The sequence below is a fragment of the Mytilus californianus genome, unplaced genomic scaffold, assembly GCF_021869535.1.
Source record: "Mytilus californianus isolate M0D057914Y unplaced genomic scaffold, xbMytCali1.0.p SCAF_8, whole genome shotgun sequence".
In the NCBI taxonomy this organism is placed as follows: Eukaryota; Metazoa; Mollusca; class Bivalvia; order Mytilida; family Mytilidae; genus Mytilus; species Mytilus californianus.
The window spans coordinates 42,908,572-42,926,239 of NW_026262734.1; the positions used below are offsets into that span (position 1 = coordinate 42,908,572).

The 17,668-nt window shown below is 32.0% G+C and overlaps 1 protein-coding gene across 2 annotated transcripts in view; it reads right to left on the bottom strand.

The window, feature by feature from the left end:
* Nucleotides 1-392: 392 nt before the first annotated feature.
* Nucleotides 393-17,668, bottom strand: part of LOC127712327 (uncharacterized) — a 33,889-nt gene continuing 16,613 nt past the window's right edge. For both annotated transcript variants that reach the window (XM_052218695.1, XM_052218696.1), the window contains exons 7-14: nt 16,557-16,619; nt 14,921-14,968; nt 14,584-14,628; nt 12,731-12,781; nt 10,878-10,922; nt 9,787-9,831; nt 3,258-3,311; nt 393-2,891 (exon numbers count right to left, since the gene is read on the bottom strand). In XM_052218695.1, coding sequence (XP_052074655.1) covers nt 739-2,891; nt 3,258-3,311; nt 9,787-9,831; nt 10,878-10,922; nt 12,731-12,781; nt 14,584-14,628; nt 14,921-14,968; nt 16,557-16,619 — 2,504 coding nt within the window. In that variant the 3' untranslated portion in view covers nt 393-738. The remainder of the gene's footprint in view (nt 2,892-3,257; nt 3,312-9,786; nt 9,832-10,877; nt 10,923-12,730; nt 12,782-14,583; nt 14,629-14,920; nt 14,969-16,556; nt 16,620-17,668) is intronic.

A 17,668-nucleotide genomic window follows, 5' to 3' on the forward strand; every position in this document is an offset into this window, starting at 1 on the left:
TAGGCAAACATAGTTTTAGCCTGATTTATCAAGGCTTCTCTGGAAATTTTGTGTTCCCGTGGTCTTTAACTTCGTTGTAGATTTGATTTACCATTTGTTTTGATGCGAGCCTCACTGATTTATTTTGTGTGAACAAAACGCGCGTTTGGCGTACTCATAATAAACCTAGTATATTACTTTTCGTTTCTGATATCGATCATGCTTATGTCTTGTAGGTGACTTTGAAAGTTATAATCTCTTTAAGGTTTTCGTGAATATAAGACAACAGGCTTTAGTGAACGTAAGGTAACGTGGAACTTCGTGTTTCTCGGACTTTCGCACACAATTTTGTAATGTAACGTAACGCTTTTGTTGCATATCTAAGAATCATAGGAAAAGTAAATCATCTCAACTAGCAAGTCGTTATTTTCTTTATACAAGTGTAACAAAGTTAATTAATCTCAAGATATAGATCTGTATCGGTCAGTCTTAATTCATTTACAACTTATCCAGAATTACTACAAAGAAGAGCATGACATATTCTAATCACAATTGACTACTTATGATGTAGAAGATTTTTGTAATATTTTTTCATATCATGCTACTCGCTAGAGATAGAAAATTATCGTTAGAAACTAAGGGCGTACGTGCCGTTGTCAATGTAAACATCAACGAAATCAGAGGCAAAATAACGAAGCTCCAACTCTTTGATCAGTATATTTTGAAAAGTATGTTATGATAACAGATTGAGATTTATTATCATGCATCTTCGTTAAAGTCTAGTTTTGATAATTTAGCGAATTGTAATGGAGATTCCTCACTATTATTTACAGCATTAATGCTAGCCCCTAGTTTGAATAAAGCTCTAGCTGTATCAAAATGGTGGTTTTGAATGGCAAGCAGTAAGGGTGATGATCCATTTACATCACTTAATTCTATATCGGCACCACGGTTGATCAAAACTTCAACACATTTCATATGTCCATTTTTTGCAGCGGCCAAAAGAGCTGAAATTTTTCCTTCACTTTCAAATCTTTGCCAGTTTAAATCGGCTTTCCCGTCTATCAAAGCAGTTAGACTCTCCAAATGACCACCCTGTGCTGCAAGTATTATTGGTGTAGTTCCGTGATCACAATAGAGGTTTGGGTCACCATGGTATTTCAAGAGATGTTTGATTACTTCAGTATGACCTCTATCAGCGGCAAGTAGCATTGGTGAACCACCGTGGTCTCTGACTAAATTTGGGTTCGCCCCATGTTGCAGCATATATTCAACCACATCTGGATGGTTTTGTCTTGCTGCATATAATAGTGGTGGAAACCCGGAGAAGTACTCTCCTATTTTAGGATTTTCTAACATTTGTAGTTGTGATTTCACATTGATATCAACATCTATCGATATTAGATATCTAACGACGTCTATCTTACCATATCCTGCTGCAAAGTGCAAAGGTGTTGTGTGAACTTTTAATTCATTTAAAAATTTCAGTTTATCCTCAGTTTTCGAAAGAACTGCTTTTAGTATTTCGCAAAGTCCTAGTCTACACAACCAATGAACTGGTGCTGCTGATAAAATTGCGACATCTAAGGCAAATTTTGTATATTCTCTGATATCTTTAAGCTGTTGACTTACTTCATGGGAAGTCGTTGACATTATTTTAAGCATTTTAGATTTGTCCATTGACATCAATTCTTTAAGAAACATGCTCTGAAATTCTTCGTCAATAAAAGAAGGATTTAAGAAAACGTTTGCAGAATCTCCCAATTCAATGTCTTGAATAAACCTATTTGCTAGCATTCTTTGAAATTTAGAACTTACGATTATTTCAATAATCATGTTATCGTCATCCTTTTTCGATTGCTTAGTTCGGACATATTCTCTTATGATTGATGAACCACTATATTTAAGAATCTTCACAATATTAGCCATTCCATAAGTGTATGCCACTGCGCTAGTGATGCTATCGTGTAAAATTTTATAAACTGGATTATTGTTGATGAAGTAAGCACCTGAAAGAGCTTCGAATCCGCTCTTCAATTTTTCAAAACAATCCTTGTCGTCCGTTTTGATCTGACACGATTTTATAATGCTAAGGATTTTTTTTGTGTCTGTAATATCAGATCCTGAGAACTCGATATCTTCGCAAGCAGTTAAATCATTAATATCAAATACGTTGTCATGCATAAAGGCTAACACAATACAGCAATAATGGAAACTTTCCACAGTCAAAAACTCTTTTAACTCTTCTATGAGAACAGAACAAGGATCGACTGTATCATGTCTATAGCGATGTGGATTTGAGCATATGAGGTGGCAAAAAAGTGGGAATCCGGGATGATACGTATCAGTTGTCATTTTGTTCTTTATCTTACAGTCTAAGTGTTTTCCAGTATGTTTGATAGATTTTGCTAAGATGCCGTTCTTATCTTTTATTGAAAGACGATTCATTTCTGATGAAAAATCAATAATATATTCTCTAAAAATAGTTTCCTTTATCCGGATTTCATTTTTCTTGAATAAAGGTTTTCTAATGGTGGATACTATTTTTATATGTCCACCAGCTAGAACGTCTTTAAGTCTTTTAGACATTTGAACCCAGTCACCTAGAGAACTTTCGTTCAAACACTGCTTACCCAGTGGATCATTGACGAGAAAAAACTGTTGTTTATCCACATCAATTGATTTAATAAGTTCATTTGGATTGAAAATTTCTAAAACTTCAAATGAAGGAGATTTTTGTCTGTATTGAAGGGCTGCATGTATTGCACTGACAGTTTTCCCTTCCCCTGACGCTCCAATTAAAGTTACACAATTCGAAGTTTCCAAGGCATCCATCACCAATGGAAACATGCTTGTCTCAAAGTAAAACCCATCCATCTTTTCCCAGACTTCTAAACTCGTCTTCATAAATTCTAAAACAAACGACATATTAATATTAATTGAAAAAATTTGTAAACTGTTTGACTAGCAGTATGTTTGGATGTATGAAATATGAAAAGTCTAGCAAAATGTTGTAGTCTGTATAAACATTTATAGAATATGTTATATATTTTACAAAAAACAGACCAGATTGTCTTTCATCGGTACAATGTATTTTCATAGTTTACCTTTTCGTATATACGACACTTATATTACAATATTGCAATGAAAGAACAAAAATTAAAATTTGACAAAAATGTCATATATTCGATGTGTAAATCATTTTCATGTTATTATATTTAATGTTTATCAGTTAAAAGTCTTATCGACTTTAGAAAGATACGTAATTGTTCACTTACTCTTTTGTGTAGATTCTTTAACACTACCTTGTGAAGTTTGTCGGTAATATTGATCTAAAACAAAAACTCAAAAATTATGACAAATAGAAAAGGAATGAAAAAGTTTATAAAATACTATTCACCTATCGCTTCGTGTCATCTCGCTACTCGATAAGATCCTTAAAGGGAAAAATACATCATTAGTCGCAGAAAATCAGATAACAGTACTAGCATACCCGAGAAAGGATGAACAGTTTCTGTTTTACATGTGTCAATGCTTTGTAGCATAAAGACCAAGAAGACCTACGAAGGACAGCCAATACTATCTACGACCAATGTTTCCTAACTTTTGGTGAACGAGGACCTCATGTCATATCTGAAGCCATAAATACGGAAAATATCTATATTCATCTGAAGATTAAACATTCGGTAGCGTTCAAATCAAGTCATGATAAAGTCCGTTAAAAGTGATAACGTCAACTCTACCGTAAAGAATCTTTCGAATAAAATATTCCTTGCGTGTAGTAAAATGATATCAAGGTAAACAATCTTCGAAACCGAGATCTGTTCTAGTAATTTAGAGACAAAACGTCCACACACTGGCAATGCAAGAATATTGCTACATGAAAATTAAAAGACAAAAAAAATTCATCTTACGAACGTAAAGTTTTGATAGAGTTCAATGTTGATGTACACAATGTGCGGAAGTAATCCAAAATATATACAGTAAATTGAGTCGTTTCTAAGATATAGGTCTAGCAATTTTGAATCGGATTATAAATATCAGCTTAATTACCAAATATAAAGTCAATCAATTTTAAAACAAAACTTTATAATTTTCGCGCGTCCAAAGCGCTTTTTTTACTCTAACCTTTACTAGGAACACTCAAACCTAAACATTTGAAAGCCAGAAATGTAAAAGCACGTAGCCAAGTTAGCGCTATATGACCAAAAGGGACCTAAAATGAATAGTCGAATTTTCGAAGGTCAACTTTCCCTGCTAGTTTATTATGTTTGATAAATCAAGTACTATTAGTTAGCTTTATTTCAATAATTAAATACCGTTAGTAAGAAGTTCATATACCTTTCACTCCTTCTACATAATGATTTTATGATGTTATATTGTCTTATGCCAAAATGTTTTAGCAAGTATGACGGTGAACTTAGATCAATTGACTCAAAAATCAATAGGGACTATAATTAAATGTGATCCCATATCCAAGTAATGTTGATACATCCTTACTTACTTACCGAATTTCAATCTTAGTTTTGTTTCTTTGACCTTGACCTCAGACATAATGACTTCAAAATCAGTGCAATCTTACTGTCATTAAATGTGACGATATATCCCAGTTGCTACGCCATATGTAGCATATGAATATGCTATCGAAAGGCATTTTTTTGCACAAAGTGCGGTGTACTCACAGAAAGTATGACTTTGACTTTAGACAAGGTGACCTCAAAATCAATTATAAAGCTGTAATCATCTTATCTTATATGTGACCACATATCCATGTCAGGTTGCAATCTGATATAAAGTATTTGAGTAGCATCCAGAAACAACCTTTTTGGACAAATTTCGGTATAATTGCAGAAATTAAGACTTTTACCTTTAAGGTGATGACTTCAAAAATTTTACGGGATCTTCCTTTTTTATATATGTGACCATGTATTCATATATTACTTTGCAAGTGTACGACACAACATTCGAACTAAAAGGGTTATAGGGACGATGTAGATAGGCATAAAGTTGACTTTAAAACATATCTTCCGTACCGAGAGTAACCTGTTGCACTTTGGCAAAGTAGATGTTACGCATGTACATCCACAGCCGCTCAAAATGAGACGGTTAATCAGACTTTTAGTTTAGGGAGCGTGTCATTCTAACTTGGAAGTTGAAAAACACATTAAACAAAGTCTTTCAGTGGTCTGCACTGGCCCGTTAAAAGGCGAATTATCCAAAAATGTCAACGTTTCGTGTACCAGACCCCAAGACAAATCATCAAAGATGCCAGTCTTATCAAGTTTTCGTTCCTGCATCCTAGTAAAACCACTTTACATACCTATTTATTAGATCATTTGTATTTTCTAAACTGAATATTTATGAAATATTTGCCACTGGACGTGAGCAAACAACAATTGATCAATTAATCAAGACTTCTTAAGAGTACCACATCTTATGAACATGCCTGGAAACATACAAAAATTCGTAATGGGTTCCATGGAACCCTGTGTCTCGCCTACGATTGCTGCTGTCAGCTGTGCAAAAGTATAATATTGACTTAAAAAGTGAGTCCATTTATCAGTTAAATACAAAATCAAACAAAATTCAAACTTATTCTATAGATGCTATTTCATGATCTTAAAGATTAGTTTTGGTTCCGGTTTCAAACAATCAACGCAGGGTTAACAAATTTAGCATGAAAAAAAAAACTTAATCCCAGACTGTCTGTAAATGTTAACTGTAAAAAACTAAGTCTATCGATCAAAATAATACTGAAGATGAAAAAAACATATTTTGAAAAGTTTGCTTAAGGCATTATCTCTACACCATAAAAGGCTTCTCCCAAAAATTCATAAAATTTTATAAATCTTGTATGATATTTTTTTTTTCTAAAAATCATATAAACATAATAGAACAGAATAACTGAATTCTAAATCAGGTGCACATTAAAATGTTAATTGCGCAATAGTTACAGAAAATGCTTTTTTTTTAAAAATCCTTCAAAAATGATAAAATTGCGCTAACAGCAAAGTATTTCTTTATGTATCAATAATTATATGTCAAAATAAAATAAATTTATCGTTTATAGATGAATGAAGCTTTTTTCGTCATTTTAAACTGCAATTAATATAAGATTGGTCAGGAACCAGCCTTCATATGAAGATTTTGCGATTGCCCTTAAAACCACCATCTGCATTTATTGATAATTTTGCCTTTCATTGTTTAGATAACACATCGATTGTTGACAATATCAGGAGAAAATGATTTACCATATCTAAACAAAGGGGTAATAAATGTGAGTAAGGAATATACAAGGTATTTATAATAGAAATATGTTTTTTTTTCGAAGACATATTAAGAAGTTTATTCTCGTTTAATATTCGAATAAATACTATTTGCACCACACGCTTTACAATCACAAATCCGGCTATTATTTATGTTAGCACATTATTACATACTAATTTAGTATATTACTTGTTTTATCAATTATGACTGAAAATGTATATTGTGGAAGAATGATTACCCTTTCTGACTAACTTCAATCACCACTGGTTTAAGGTATTGTTCGTACATTTCGTTGTAGTGTTGTGAGAACTGTGGTTTGTCTGTCCTATTTTTTTCGCTTTGTCCATGGTGTCACATGTGTGTTTATCCGAAATGTAGGAATCATCTTGTCTCTACGCTCATTTGTGTTTTGTTCGTTTCATTCATATGTCCATCAATTAGCCTAGAAAACTTTGTAATGAGCAATACTTCTCTTAGATTGCTTGGTAAATTTTAGTGAAGTTCAAAGTTTTAAAGTGCACATTTGGATATTGAACAGGAAGGGAGTTTATTCATGATAAACACATTCAAATAGAGTTAAATAGCAAGCAACTCAAATTCACCATTACAGTGCTGGTTGTAAGTTATCTCATTTTTAACCCTTTTTTATCTCGCATTTAAACATACCGTTTTGTATGTTTTATTTTATTGTCAAATAATATCAAACAATTAGTCTTATTGCAGTTATGAGATCTTCGCACCATTATAAAACCAAACGAACAGATTAAAGCATGCAAAGCTTTGAGATGTAAAAAAAATGATTTTACTTATTCATGTTATTGTTTGGATAAAGTTTTAGGTTTTTGTTTTTATAATTTAGTTTAGGAAAAGACAATACTTCAAATCAACCAATTTTGGCAACCAATGTATTTACGTGATATTTGTGATTAGAAAATAACGCAATAGAATTAACTTCGTTCTTTTTTAGTATGAAAATAATGTGTGAAAATTGCCAAAAAATTGCTGCCAGGTCAACAACAGTTGAGCTAAAAGCAGCAATATGAAAAGCGCTATGTTTTGTCAGAGGTTGCCTACTTTTACAAAATATTCTTGGTGATGATTGGTTGAAATGTTGGTGTGACACATACCCATTATTTTTTTTCTTTATAGCTATTTATTCTACATGTAAGAATTTAACCATTTAGGAAGTCAAATCAATACAATAATTATTGCGAATTGTTAGAATTTTAAAATCAGAAGAAATAGATTGTGAGTTAATGTAAATAATATCCTCATAGATACCTGGCTTAAAATGTTGTAAGCCAGACGTGCGTTTCGTCTACAAAAGACTCATCAGTGACACTCAAATAAAAAAAGTTTAAAAGCCCAAATAAAGCAGGAAGTTGAAGAGCATTGAGTTACCAACATTTCGAAAGGGTTTGTCAAATACAGCTAAGGTTTTCTACTCCCGGGGGTAGAAAATCCGTAGTATTTGTCAAAAATGCAATCCTTAACCATTTAATTTATAAATATGACCCTATCAGTGATAATTCTTGTCAACTTAGAAGTGCTGACTACTGGGCTGGTGATACCCTAGGGTAGGAACCCACCACCAGGGGTGTCATCGACCCAGTGGTTGTAAATAAACTCATACATACCAGGGTTAAATTTGTACGCCAGACGCGCGTTTTGTCTACAACAGACACATTAGTAACGCTCGGATAAAAAAAGTTAAAGAACCAAATAAAGTACGAAGTTAAAGAGCATTGGGGAACCAAAATTCCGAAAGGTTTTACCAAATGCAACATGCAACTGCATGTAACTGCAACAAGTAAATTTTTCACAAGAACATTGCGTAGTTTGATCGGGCTTTATTCTTTGGACAGACACAAAGAACATTTTCAGTGTCTAGAGAATAAGAATACAATGTATTTAGTTTTTTTTGGGCTAGCTTAATGTCTATATATAAAGTCCTTTATTTCTTTTCGTGATAATCATGAAATAACAAACAAAATAACAAGAAATGACAGGCTGGCAACTCAACTACATATTTAGCTCCCTCAATTCCCCGAAAAGCACGAATTCCGCGTGTATTATTGCCTTCAAACTTTTTTGCATTTTTTAATTGTGTTTCTTTAACCTAATATTGACTACATAAAATTTTGTTTTTAACGTAAAACAGCTAAAAAGCCATCTTTTTGCAGATGGTGGTATTTTGGGCAACTGTATAGGTTGTTATGATTGGTTGTGTAATTAGCAAGAAGCGTGGTTGCAGTAATACGATGAAGCCAAAACCTTCCTTAGCACTAAATGAAATATGTTATTTAGGTTTATGGTGATTTACAATTGAATTACAGATAAATATTTTGGTTTTCACTCATTTTTGTCATTTTCACTGTAATTTCTGGAAAAAGGCGCTATTAATTAAAAACGGCATAAATATTTCAAAGTGTGTTTGATAATTGACAAATAGTCTTTGTTCTTAAAGTTTTTCACATTTCCATACAGAATTTTATTATTTCAAAGACAGAATATGCAAAAATGCTGACATCTTGTAAAATAAAAATTGTCCGTCCTTGACCTTTCATCGCGATTTGACAAAAATTGTACCGTACGAATATGTGACGACCGGGAAAAAAAAATATAGTACAGATGATATGCGTTCAAATGGTATATGATTTAGCCGTATGTTAGGTGGGTGCATTAAAATGAAATTGTGTTGTTAATGTCACTCGACTATAACCAGCTTCTGTCCAAATTTCAAAGAATTCCATAAAGGTTTGACAAAGTTATTGATGACTGAAAAATTTTAACCTCAGACTGAGCACGAATGTTATCTGTTTAACAACCAAGTCCATTTATCAGAACAAAAATGGAAAATGAAAATAATATTTTAAAAATTCCCTCTGAATGTTGTATTTTGGTCATAAACAAGCTTCTGTCCAAATTTCATAACATTCCATGAAGGTTCGGTAAGTTATTGATGATTGAAAAACTTTAACCTCAGACTGAATCTGAATGTAAACTGTAAAGAACTAACTCTATTTATCAGTAAAATACGGAAAAATTAAAGAAATAATATTTTTAAAATTTCGCTCCGGATACTTTATTTTGATCCAAAACAAGGTTCTGTCCAAATTTCATAAAATTCCATGGAGGTTTGACAAAGTTATTGATGTTTAAAAATTTCTTAACCAATGACTGAACCTTAATGTTGACGTCGCCGACGCCGACGGTGTAATCTAGGATCGCTATGTCTTGCTTTCGCGACATAAATGTCCCAAGCTCGACAAAAGTGACGCAGAAGGTATCAAAGGAATAATCACAAATGATAAGTCGGGGAAACGTTGACAATAACATGCCAAAAAAAAAAACGAATTATAACAAAAATACTCCTTAGCGCTTTTCAAATTCAATGCTAATGTCATAACTTTCCCTTGCTTATTTCTTATTTTGAAACATTTTAGCAGCCAAAAAGCTTGGCGAACTATTATTTTCAATCTGGAGCTCTTAAAAATATTTCATATATTTCAGAACTTTATCGCATTATTATGTACTGACCGAATGAAGGAGATTGTGCATTCGAATGGCTTTCAATCTTTTCATCTAAAAAATAAATTAGATATCATAACCATTTTATTGTAGATTTGCCTTAAAACATGGCAACATGTCATTTATGCCTTGGTCACATACCCTTTTTTATTAATATTGTATTTATATTGTGTTATAGATCAAATTTATTCGTTTAGTGTATGTTTACTTGTTTTTGTTAATATGTCTTTTTGATCGAGTTAAGCCATTTCAATTGATATTTTATAATGTGTCTTTCTATGTTGTAATGTTACAATACTGTTTCAGGTTAGGGTGAAGGTTGGCGCCTGTTTAAACGTTTAAACCCGCTGCATTTGTTTGCACCTGTCATAAGTCAGGAGCCTGTTGTTCAGTGGTAGTCGTTTCTTGATGTGGTTCATAATTATTTCTCGGTTTTTTTATATAGATTAGTTAGGTTTTGCTGTTTGAATTGTTTAACAAAAGTCATTGTTGGGGCCCTTTATAGCTTGCTGTTCGGTGTGAGCCAAGGCTCCGAGGTGAAGGCCGTACTTTGACCTATAATTGTTTACTTTTTACAAATTGTGACTTGGATGGAGATTTGTCTCATTTGGCACTCATACCACATCTTCTTATTTCTATTTACTTTTAAAATCTACCATAATAATGTAGAATGTTTATTTGGTCTTTGAAAAACAACGACACAATTTGAGAAATGTAAAAGTGAAAGATTTGTTATTTTTTGTTGTTGAATGATTTAAAATTTGATGACTATATTGATTGCATGTATCCCCTTTCGACTGACATAAATTAATAAATTATACAGATAGTATTTAAAATTGCTTATGACAACATATGTAGATTTTTGGTATATGATGAAAACAATCAATAGTTCATAACATCAGAAAATTGTTATTTTCAAATCTTTCTTAGAAATATATAGAGCGTTTTTAAAAACGCAACATGTATGTTCTATTCAATGATATAAAATCAAAGCAACAGATCTTTTTTTGGGAGTTTGTTTAAGGGTTTCCCTATGTTTTCATAGTTTGTACAAGTAAATAAAACTTTTACCGAAAATTATTGTATAATGATGTACTCACCGACCGAAGGAGACTGTGTATCCGATTGTATTTCTTTCGTTCCATCTGAAGATAAATTTTCATATGATAAATTAAATCAATTTCTATTTTTACGAAAGTATGTACAATTTCAAAACGTGTTTGTTCTTATTTCAAAGTGTTTGCTGTTGAACTGTCGACGTGCATCTACTTTCATTATTTTGATGAAAGGGGTATACTTCAATGTAGTACAAAATGGAAACCCAAATTCAGAGACCTGCTTATTTCAAACTATTTTGCACTCTTACATACCGTCATAATTTGCCAACAAGACAACACCGTGGCTTAAAAGTGAAACGACGAAAGGATAAACAACAATAACAAAAGATTACACAGAAAAATAAATAACGAGCAACACAACTCCATAAAAAAACAGGGAGTAAACTCATGTGCTTCGGTAGGGTTAACAGATCCTCCTCTATATGTAGCACCTGTCATATTGATCATGCAAGTAAACATCCGGTGATAAATTTCATTCGGCAGTGTCGCCATTCGAGGTAAAGAGGAAAGAATTACGGTTACCACAAGTGGAACATATCCCTGGTTATCTGAAAACCACAAATAGAAAGGAATGGAAGGCGGTAATCTCGTTGTCATTCCAGTCAGGTAAACGACTTTTTAGGTACTTTTTGTAATATAGCTCTTCAAATCTTTGGTTCTTATACATCCTTGGCTTTCAAATATTCGGCTTTGAGCGTTCCTGATGAAGGTGAATCCAGAAAAGCGCTTCGGACGCATAAAATTTATAACGTGTTGTTTTCATTGTTTGTTGTTGTTGAGGTTATCAAAATATTTACAGTATGCTTTATTAGGAAGATTTGATTAAATATTGGAGAAACTTAACCGAAAAGTTTTATTTTAGAAGAGATATCATGTGACAGATATATTGTGATTTCCATTGAGAAGATGTACAGTTTTAGGTAATATTGAATACTTAATTATTTCAAAATGTTTTCTACATATAATATAGAAATAAAAAGATGTGGTATAATTGCCAATGAGACAATTCTCCACCAGAGACCACATGACATAGAACATGTAGAAGTAAGTCGTAGTGTATGAATGTACATTTCGTTTTACCTTTTTTGCAATAAGGAGTTTATTCTCCTTTCACATTTTAAAGCAAAGTTGACCTTAAATGTATTTGGCTGTTTTTAAGGTCCATTTCGGTATATAGCTCTTCAACTGTTTCGGTTCTTATACATGCTTGGCTTTCAAACATTCGGCTGTGAGCGTTCCTGATAAAGGTAGATCCAGAAAAGCGCTTCTGATGCATGAAATTAATAACGTGTTGGGTTTTTTTTTCATTTTTTACAGCACTATGTCGATACTTCTGCTAGTAGACTACCAGTCCCCGAGGGTATCATCAGCTCAACAAACCTTTCTAAAATTGTCCGTTTATGAATTTTAAAATTATACAGAAACTAAGGTTTCCACTCCCTAAGGCAAAGGTGACCTTAGATCGATTTGGCTTTTTTTATGTCCTTTTTTGTTATATAGATCTCGAATTGTTTCGATTCTTATACATCCTTGGCCTTTAAATACATGTATTTGGTTGTGAGCGTTCCTGATGAAAGTAAATTCTGAAAAGCGCTTCGGAAGCATGAAGTTAATAACGTGTTGTTTTAATTTTTTGATATCATGACAATATAGAGAGTTTTTATCTAAATACCGGACATGCAAAATTAAGTAAAAGGCCCTTTTTGGAACCTCGTTTAAAACGATCAATAATGCATTAAAATTCTGTGATTCGTTATTGTCAGGTCGAACTTCCTAAACTAAAGCCTCCAAAACATTTAACTATGACACATGTCTAATGTTTATACCAAACTTACTTTTTTCTGATTCAAAACTATTCTCTGGTTGTTGCTTCATATGTTGTTTCTCTGAAAAAGTGTAATAATTATTCAATTTTATTGAGTGTCGTCTCAAGATATGTACATATGCCATTCCTGACAGGCATTATTCGCATTTCTTTTTTTTGAATAGTGTTGTCATCAATTATATCACACAATCTAAAACAGCCAAAAGGTTCTGTTTAAGAGGATTGCAGCCTTAGTTGATTTACTGGTTAAGTCAGAATGTATCATAAATTATGTCAGTATTGAAACACTGACAATTTGGCAGGTGGTAAAAAGGCTATAGTATTATACCAATTCCCGTCTTCTAGTGTTTCTGGATAAATTTTTGTGTATGTTGCTGGTTATGTCCAATTTAAGATGATTCTTTTTGTCAACAAATTAAAAATGTAATGTTATATACATGTATAACCTAATTAACAGACGTCAAATTATTCACTAAAAAGGAAAGGAAAAAATTGAATTGGAAAAAATAAAGCAAGAAACATAGCAAAACGTTGGTGAAATGGAAATTAACTTACAATTTCTTAACGATAAAACAAATCTCAAAATTATCATATAAATAGACAAAACTTGTATTACTAATGTTTCAACTCCCTCAGGCAAACTTGGCCTAAGATGGATTTGGCTATTTCTATTTGTCCTTTTTTTGGTCATTGAGCTCTTTAACTGTTTTGGGCCTGCTTATACATCATTGGCTTTCAAATAACGTCTTATCTTCATTTTTTACCTGACTAATAATACACTATGTGATAATCCACGGAGAAAATCATATAGAACCGCAAAAATACAAAATTGTCATTGTTTATTTCTATGGATTGTATACACATATTGAATATTCCAAGTGTGACAACAGTTATCAACCAAATAAGCAGCAACAATGGTACAACCGATTGGAGACAAATCGCATTTAATCACTGAAGAAAGCTGTATTATTCAATGTTATGCGTGTCTCCATTCAGGTAATAATTGCTTATAAGAGCAACTAAATAAAATCAAAATTTGGATAGTAATACTCTACGGACACGCACGGTTGATTAGTCAAACCGGGACTGATTTGTTCATATTAGCCACCTAATTAAAGCTAATAGTTTTCAATTATGATAACGGAACGTTAAGTCTAAAAATATCAATTGATGCATTTCACTTTTTTTGAGAAAAAATTCCGCATTAAGCACGAACGATGACACACGGAATTGCATTTTCGCCACTGCTAAGTCTTTGTGGTCAATTTTCATGCAATGTCGATCTATTTGAAAAACAACAACGAGCCAAACTATAAAGCTAGGGGATTTCAGTGCATATCTCAAATTCTTTATAACAATATACGGAAGTTATACGGTATATATATATATAAATGATTAAATACGACAAATAAAACCAACAGAAAATGATAAAGATCCAAAATTAGAAATTGATACCTCCCAAAACATTTCAAATTCGTACTTGGTTTCTATTCAAATGCAACACATACGTAAATTATGCCTCAAGCATGATTCTGGCACTGTTGAGAACAATTTTGTCACACAATAGCTTTTCCATCGATTTGTACTCTTTCGAAGTAGTTTAAAAGCAAAATGTCAACATCCAGGTAGCCACGGGGTGTTGTTATATAAAACTGTAAATGTCAAAATTAGAGATCTCAACGTACATTCACTGGGGATACCTAGATGTTAACAATGTTATGCAGCAGATCGGCAGTTGTGTCTGTTGTAGAATTCATCAAATTTTAGATTTTAAATAGTACAGAGATTTTACTGTGTTTCTTTTAAAATTCGTACAAGTAAATGAAATATTTTCAGACGATAACTGTACTATAATGTACTTACCAACTAAGTAAGACTGCGAATCCGACTGTGTTTCATTCTTTTCATCTAAATAAAAAAATTCTTATTATAAATGAAAAATGAAACGATTTTAATGAAAGGATCTAGATTGTTTTCTTTCAACACTTTATGTTTTCATGAAAGTTTGTTTTCGCAAAGGGCGACCTATATCTACTTAGATAATTATTATTTTGATGTTAATTGTTTTACAATGTAGAACAAAATGGTAATCCTAATTCAAACAAATTCATATATCTCTAAAGGTTATACAGGAAAAACTTGTATACAAGGAAATCATATCAAGTGTATTTATTTTTACTTGAGTTGGTGGAAATCTTACCTTTCACACATATTACAAATCGGCCATCTACCACTGCAATAGCAATACCTATATTGAATAAGAATATTATTACGTATTGCTTATTTTCAAATAAAACCGAAGTGAAAAGGTAATATCGAACCCCTCTTATGTAACAAGAGAAGAGCCAAGCTACTTTATTTAGTTCGTTTCTATCATTTTGGTCACAATGTAAATGGATATTTAAGATTTTACTTTTAACTGTTGAAAGAACAAATTTCTATTATTTAGTTCCGACAAACATAATGTTGAAGTACATCTGTTTCAAATACATACTTATGAACAGAAATATACTGGGTCTGGAGGCGTATTTGCGAAAAATGCCGTCGTGAAAAGGTAAAATGTACTGAGCCGCTTGGCGAAGGAACTTACTTCTCAAAACTGGTATTATTCGCAAATATCAATCAAATTATGATTACACAGAATATATATCAATAGGAATTGTTAGTTTTAAACATTGAATTTAATTTCATTATTCTTTTGTTATGAAGACGTTTACAAAACATTTGTATTCAACAAAAAGCACATAGATCAAGCGTCTCGGTAAAAACTAGAGAAGGCATATACGTTTTGGCAAATACCACGACAGAGAGGATAAAAAGGCACACCCTTGTGCATATTTCCCGATGACGATGAAATAATATAAGAATTCATTAGATAACGGAAAACACACTCAAATTCCAACATACTTATATAAGGTGTTATTATTGTTAAAATGTAAGAAGAAATAGAAATGAAATAAAGCACATATTGTTAAGGTATTCTTAATCTTTTTTTATTTTTTTTTAAGTTTGACTTCTTTCGGATAACAACCAAAGTTCTAAAAAAAAAATCCAATCTAATTTTTAGCTGATTTTTTTGTTAGAAACTGTCGATAATACAGTGTTTGCCAATATTCGAATTACAGAAATGAAGGAGACAAATCCAGGCAGAGTTTCTTTTGTATGTAAGAATCTAAAATGAATTAATATTTGTTGAATGAATTCGAAATACCAGAAAGTACGTTTTTTAATATCATGTCTCCAAATAAATTTGATACAAGCACGGAAGTATTTGAAGAATTATAATCTCCCAGATAAGACTTGCAATTCACTTATATTTGATAGTATGGATTACAATTTTCCCAACGAATATGCTTTGCGAACAAGTGAAAAATCTCGGACTTGTTACTACCCTTGATTGCTTTTGTGAATGTTGCTCGTACTTTATGTTTGTATGTAGTATTTTTGAACTGTTATCTTTTCCTCTTTATTTGTAGACGAAGGCGACTATGATTCCAGATGCTATCATCGTTCTTGCCTGCATTACGTATTCTTACTTTATTCATTATGTCCTCGAAAATAAAGTTAAGATCAAATCTTTTCATCTGAGTGAAAAATCAAGATATCTTCAGCCTGAAAACAATTATTACATTGTCTTTTGTACGACAATATGATTGCACAGAATTTAAGCTCTTTGTTGAATATTTACATTAGTTATTCTTAGATGTTAGATTCTCCTTGTGTTAGTGAAGTTCATTTCGATCCATAATAATTTATGTCAAACTAAAGATAAAAATTGTGTGTTTGTAAAATATAACTTAATGCCATAATATGGTTATACATAGTTTGATACTCACCTGTTGATATTATAAACACGACAATCAAACTTGAAATTATTATACATGAAGTCATATCGGAATCTAAAAAAAATGAATTAAAAAATTTATTAAAACATCCATCATTGGCTTCAAAATTTCGTTTAACGGCACAAATTGCTTTAAAGTCATTTTATCTTCAAATTCAACCAATCATAAGCGTAAATTGAATTCGTCAATATTCGAATATAATTGTCTTTAGCCAAACCGAAAGCAGATGGAAGGTGGCAAACGTAAAACAAATAATTTGTATGTCGAGAACGGGTGGTCCGGTAAACTATATTTATTTATAACATAAACAGGTACAACTATTCAAGTTTAAATTCATTAACTGCTTATCCTGATCATGTTACGAATAAGAAAAAACAATATATGCGACCTCAGATACTTAGAATATAGTTAAATTAAAATTATTCTAAAAGAAAGACGACGAAAAGGCAAATAACAGTCTACAACACACTACACAGATAACTTTAGGCTGAGCAATTTCCACAAATTGAGGTAATCTTTAGTAAAAAGTAGGAATTGACAGTAGTTTACAGATATTATGAATTCGTAAATGTGTTTGTAATATATCAACTGTGATAAACGACAAAAAAAAAACCCATCGAGTTCGCATGAATACCAAACGGAACGGTAACGATTGCGTCAACAATTCAATCGTCATCTGTTGTATGCGTGATTAACTCGCCAGGTGATTCCAGACTCGATAACAAATTCACGAAAGTGAATAAGAATCAAGTGGTATATTTTTATTTTCAGATCGGACGACAATTTTTTTTCTCAAGAACAGACACATTTAATAGGTCAACTACTGTGGTATAACTACAGTTGAATTTGTGTGGTATTGCTTTTAGACGCTCTTCTTCTTTATTCTAAATGAGCCTATGTTCATGAAATCCGTTTATATACAGGTTGGAACAAGACAACATGAAAGGTGTGTCTATGATACAATCATAATGCAATAACTTTAAATTTTATTGAAAGGAAGTATGGGATTTGATTAATAAAAAACAGGAAAACGCAGTTCTATAAGACAAAATAATTTGACGAAATAGTTTATTCGATTAAAACAGAGGGGGGACATATTTACT